The sequence below is a fragment of the Montipora capricornis genome, chromosome 4 (genome assembly GCF_036669925.1).
Source record: "Montipora capricornis isolate CH-2021 chromosome 4, ASM3666992v2, whole genome shotgun sequence".
NCBI classification, from domain to species: domain Eukaryota; kingdom Metazoa; phylum Cnidaria; class Anthozoa; order Scleractinia; family Acroporidae; genus Montipora; species Montipora capricornis.
The window spans coordinates 27,054,952-27,059,951 of NC_090886.1; the positions used below are offsets into that span (position 1 = coordinate 27,054,952).

Genomic DNA, 5,000 nt, shown 5'->3' on the forward strand with positions numbered 1-5,000 from the left:
ACTCTTACAACCAGTTGACATAGTGCGTAGTGCACTACCACAAAAATAATAACATAATACAGGCTTACACTCTATACGTTATCTAAACTAGGCGCAACTTATTCAACTCTAGCTTTCCTCTTGAAACATTGAATAGATGAAGAATTTCTTGTCTGGCCAGAAAGGCCATTCCATGATGCTACTGCTCCGTAGAAAAACGAGCACTGAGAAAAAGCTGCTGACGTTTTGACAACCAGAGCGGATGTTATCAGTGAAAACACACTTGATTACAAACATTACTTCCTCTGGTTCAACGATTTTTTTTTGTTAGAGCGGAGGATCCTTTCCAATCCCGCACACAGGTTCTAACATTGGCGATCTTCTTAAAACATCATACTCACATCAAAACAATCATGGATTTCACATTTGCTGTCGAATGAACTCAGTTTAACTTGCACTTGTCCCAAAGTCTTATCCCCTTTGAGAAAGCCCCTAAAGTAAGAAAGAGCAATTATAACACAATACGTCGCGAATTTAAGAACTAACTTGGTAAAAGAATGAGACTATTGCCCAGTAAACTATGATTAGACACCGCGCGAAAAACGTCGCTTTTTCTCTCGAGTAGCAGCCACAAATGAAAACGAAGTGAACAGTCACCTGGGAAGGCGCTCTGGGACGCAGCCCTCATAGGCGACCTCTTCCCTCCGTCATGGGCATCTTCCATACATGCGGGGGTATATGCGGGGGGAAAGGGGATTAGTGACACGGCCCCAAGGACAATGCATGAAAGGGTAACAGGATCTTCGTTTTCAAACAAGAATGTATTAGAACTAAAGTTTGTGCCTTTGGAGGTTTCAACCATAGTTTGCCGGATTTGTGGTCTAAACCGTGGCATGAAAACAGGGCAGAGGAATAAGCATAGCCAATACGCTAGTACCTTAACAAAGAATCACTGAGTACAATGGGGTTGACCTGCTTTTACTTCCGTTCGTGCAGCACACACATGATGTAAACAAAAGGGAAAAATCACTACCAAGCCAAAATAGAACGCCTCACGAAAACTACCTAGTACTCTAGGGAAATTATTTGTCAGGCTTCAGCTATATGCTTTTGCACTACACGCTCAAGGTTCCGAAGTCCACAGGCATTTTGTTACCCCTTAAGTTAAGAGTAAAGAAGATAATCCTCACCTCTCATATTTCACTTCCAATTTTAACGGTTGTCTCTTGAAAATGCGTCCTAACGATCGATTCTTCCTATCTATGTTAACTTTGAAAACTTCATTATATTCTGTGGGAGAAGCAAGCAGAAATAGTATAAAAATATATGCAAAAGTAATTTCCACGCCTGCTTTAACAATAAAAAAACCTCGCAACAAATTCTTAGCCAATGAGACGAAAAAGAAAGTTGCATGCGTTCCCCACGCTTTGCACTGACAGCATACATTTGTTTTGCGCTATGATTGATGCATTTGATGGTCTGCGTCTGTTGTTAATGGCTGAAGTCGCTTGAATAACTCACCTGGATTAATTGAATGCTTCACCGTTTGCGTTCGGCCAGTCTGAGGCTCATCAGCCTTTACATGAAGATAAATACCACGATTAATTTTGTGTATTAATGTAGCCTTTTCTTATTTTGAAACCTCTTCCAATAACAGAGCCTATGCACTACATGTAAGAAATGTTCCCTGTCGTATAAATTATTCATGAAAACAAAATTACGCGGTTATTCTTTGAAAGAAGGAAAGGAGCACTAATTCGGGACACTGTAAACTGAAATTAAATGAATTAACGCAAATCAAGTCAAATGTTGGTTTTTAAGCAGAGGGGAAAACCGGAGTACCCAGGGAAAAACCTCTCGGTGCAGAGTAGAGAACCAACAAACTGAACCTTCATATGACGCCGAGTTTGGGAATCGAACCCGGGCCACATTGGTGGGAGGCGAGTCCTCTCACCACTCCGCCATCCCTGCACCCCGAGATGAAGAGATGAAAACTGCATTGTTCTTAAATAACGACTCTTAAGAAGCAAACGATGTTGATAAAGTTCATTCCTCCTCAGCGCAAGTAACAAAGCCCCGCCAATGGGTGTCACGCACGTAACAGAAGAAAACTGGCGAAAATCATTTTTCATCCAAATCAAACAAGTTGCGAACAGAATTCATGAAAACTCTCTCCTACGTAACCATTGTGCAAAAATCCTTCAAGCGCTTTGCATAGTACTTACACTGGGATATGGAAATTCATAAGATACATAGGTGTCCATGTCCTTTGGTTGGTAACCTGTTTAAAGGAAGATAATATTACTTACTTACTTTCTTATTTTTAAGGAAGGTTATGATGGATGATTTGGGTTTGGCCAGTTTTCAGTCGTTTTCATTGAAGCGAGTGGTTCAAAATGAACGGACAAACTTCAGCCTTATAACCGTCCGCATTCAACGTGAACACATGCTCGCTCTCAGACAGTTTGGGTTCGAGGTTCTCCATGTATCCACGAAGCAGGGTGGCCACTCTTTTCAGAATCACTTTTGGAGTGGCGGAGTGTATTCTTACACAGCGAATTTAAAATCTAGCTTAAGACTTGATAACTGGTTTAGATTTATTTCCAACCTTTTTGGTTGCATTGTATTTTATAATCTGTAACTAATTTTGTATAGCGCCACTACTTTGTTAGTAGCTGTTTTGTATAACCTCTCAACCTTTCTTTCGGTTGCCCTGGAACAAGCAGAGAATAATGCAACTTTCCATGAGAGATTTTCTTCCTGTCTCTAAACTATTCAGCTTGTCTTCGCCACAGTTTTGCTTTAAAACGCTACCAAAAAAAATTAACGGACCTTTTGGGTGGTTTGCAACTAATCTCTACAGACACAAATAACAATGCTGCAATGTACAATTGCTGGTGGACGAACAAATGAGAGATCTTTTGTTTTCGTCCCCCAACATGGCGACGATGACGTCACGAGAAAACAACCTATAAGATGTAAAACTCACCCGAGGGAAGGGGAACGTTGAGACCTCTTATGATGTTGATTTCTACTTCTGAATCACTGAGATCTGGGAATGAGCTGTTAACAGAAAGAAGCAGAGAAAATATATTGGCCATTAATCAATTAAATAATGCCAGACGCAACTCTATCCCAGATAAATGAAGGGGTAGTTTCTAAAGAAACTGTGGTGCTGCGTCGGTGGGGAAGTAGTATACAAAAATTTGGTTTATCAACGGAGTTGATTATGTAAATTGACCACCGTACAGAGATTCTAAAAGCTGACGTTTCGAGCGTTAGCCCTTCGTCAGAGCGAATCCAGATACTCTGGGATATATCCCAGATACTCTCGTTTTCTCAAGAGGGGAAAAGAGCCGGGCTCAGGATTGCAACTAGTTTGTCATACGTTGCCAAGAGGGACGTTCTTCGTGCTCAAACAAGAAGACACACGTTAAAAAGAGAGACTGATGCTCCATTGGCAATCAATGGTTATAACAAAGCAGAGAGACTTTTCCGTGGCGACACTAAAGTGATTTAACAGGTAAAGAAACAAGAAAATCAGTGTTGTAAAATATAATGGGAACATTGTTCTTGAGGTGTTGTTTATTGCATAAATCTTAACAGAGTTGTGTGAGCAACCGTGATTGATTAATACATTATCTGCATGTGCAGCTGCTTTTATAGCTCGTCTTCGTGTTAAAAGTCTGCAGTGACTTACTCTACAATAGTAAAGGATCTATCTTCGTAATGGAATCTTGGTGGTGGATCCTGGTGTTTGCGAGCGCTCTGAACTGCATCCAGATCCTGGCGTAAATTCTTGGACATTTTCTCAAAACTTAAAAACAAATAAACAAGAACTTAAAAACAAAGACCACATTGTTCATTACACCCAGAACTGTTACCGAACTAGAACGAGTACCCTATGTCATTTTCTGTGGATAAAATCAAAATCCAAATGTCATAAAATACTCTCTCATTCTCTTTTTCTTTGGTAATACACAATGACAATTTGTTTTTGTCTACCAACTGGCTTTTGTTTTTGTTTTTGCAAAGAACGTTGCCTGCCAGAAGGCTCTCCGCTTCGTCACACTGGAGCGGAACGGTAAGACAATCCCTGCCCTTTCGGTATAAGCACATCACGCAAAAGGCGAAAAGTTCGAAAATCCGAGTAACAACACTCGAAATGGACATTCAGCCACAGGCAATGTGCGGGAATTGGCTTGTTTAATCATTTTCGAGAAGAGAATTTCTTGACACCTCTAAAAAAAGTAAAATATTGACAAAATACCAAGAAGCCCGCTTTAACTTCAAAGACCTTTTTCCGAAGGTACCGTAAAATTGTACGGGTAAACGCCGTTTGTCAATGCGCATATCATAGAGTTCGGGGTTGGGGGAGACGTTCTAGGCAGAGCAGAGACTTGCTTAGGACTACACTTGGTTGGACGATCAAATTTCATCAATGTACGTCATTACAGGGTTCAAACCATTTTAAATTAAAGGGCCACCGACAACCAGTGTCCTTTGCGCGCCTTTGTTGTTGTTATTATCCGGGCAATCGAATCGGCCGGTTCGCTTCAGAAACATCCCGTGAAGAAGAACTTCCGCGAATTCGCTGTTCGATTTGTTTTTTAATCCAAACGCCTTCCTCCTTTCGTTCCATAATCTTAAGGTTGAAGTAGTGAGCCAAATAACATGGCGCTTTTCCTTCCTCGGCGGACCACCTTTCTTCACAGTTTTCATTTCGCTTTAACACGAACACAACACCCAAATAACGCCAAAAATACAATATTTAAACATTGAGGAAAATATTAACAAAGTTTGAAGCTACTGGGCATCCAAAACACGACGATGTGAGGCGATGGAATTTGACTTTTAAAGAAATACTAGTTTCTGTATTACAGAAAATGGCGCCGATAGCTTGCACGCCCGCAAAGACTTGTGGCCATCGGTGGCCCTTTAAGTCCATGATACTTCTAACTGAACCTAAATGTAGGCTTGACCAGTTGCTCTTTCGAGTATCAACCGGGGGCTCATATCCC

The 5,000-nt window shown here is 41.0% G+C and overlaps 1 protein-coding gene across 4 annotated transcripts in view; it reads right to left on the reverse strand.

The window, feature by feature from the left end:
- The window catches only part of LOC138045829 (coiled-coil and C2 domain-containing protein 1-like), a 38,837-nt gene that overhangs the window by 14,657 nt on the left and 19,180 nt on the right, over positions 1 to 5,000 (reverse strand). For all 4 annotated transcript variants that reach the window (XM_068892457.1, XM_068892456.1, XM_068892459.1 and 1 more), the window contains exons 16-21: positions 3,680 to 3,796; positions 2,969 to 3,042; positions 2,205 to 2,260; positions 1,501 to 1,555; positions 1,170 to 1,269; positions 381 to 471 (exon numbers count right to left, since the gene is read on the reverse strand). In XM_068892457.1, coding sequence (XP_068748558.1) covers positions 381 to 471; positions 1,170 to 1,269; positions 1,501 to 1,555; positions 2,205 to 2,260; positions 2,969 to 3,042; positions 3,680 to 3,796 — 493 coding nt within the window. The remainder of the gene's footprint in view (positions 1 to 380; positions 472 to 1,169; positions 1,270 to 1,500; positions 1,556 to 2,204; positions 2,261 to 2,968; positions 3,043 to 3,679; positions 3,797 to 5,000) is intronic.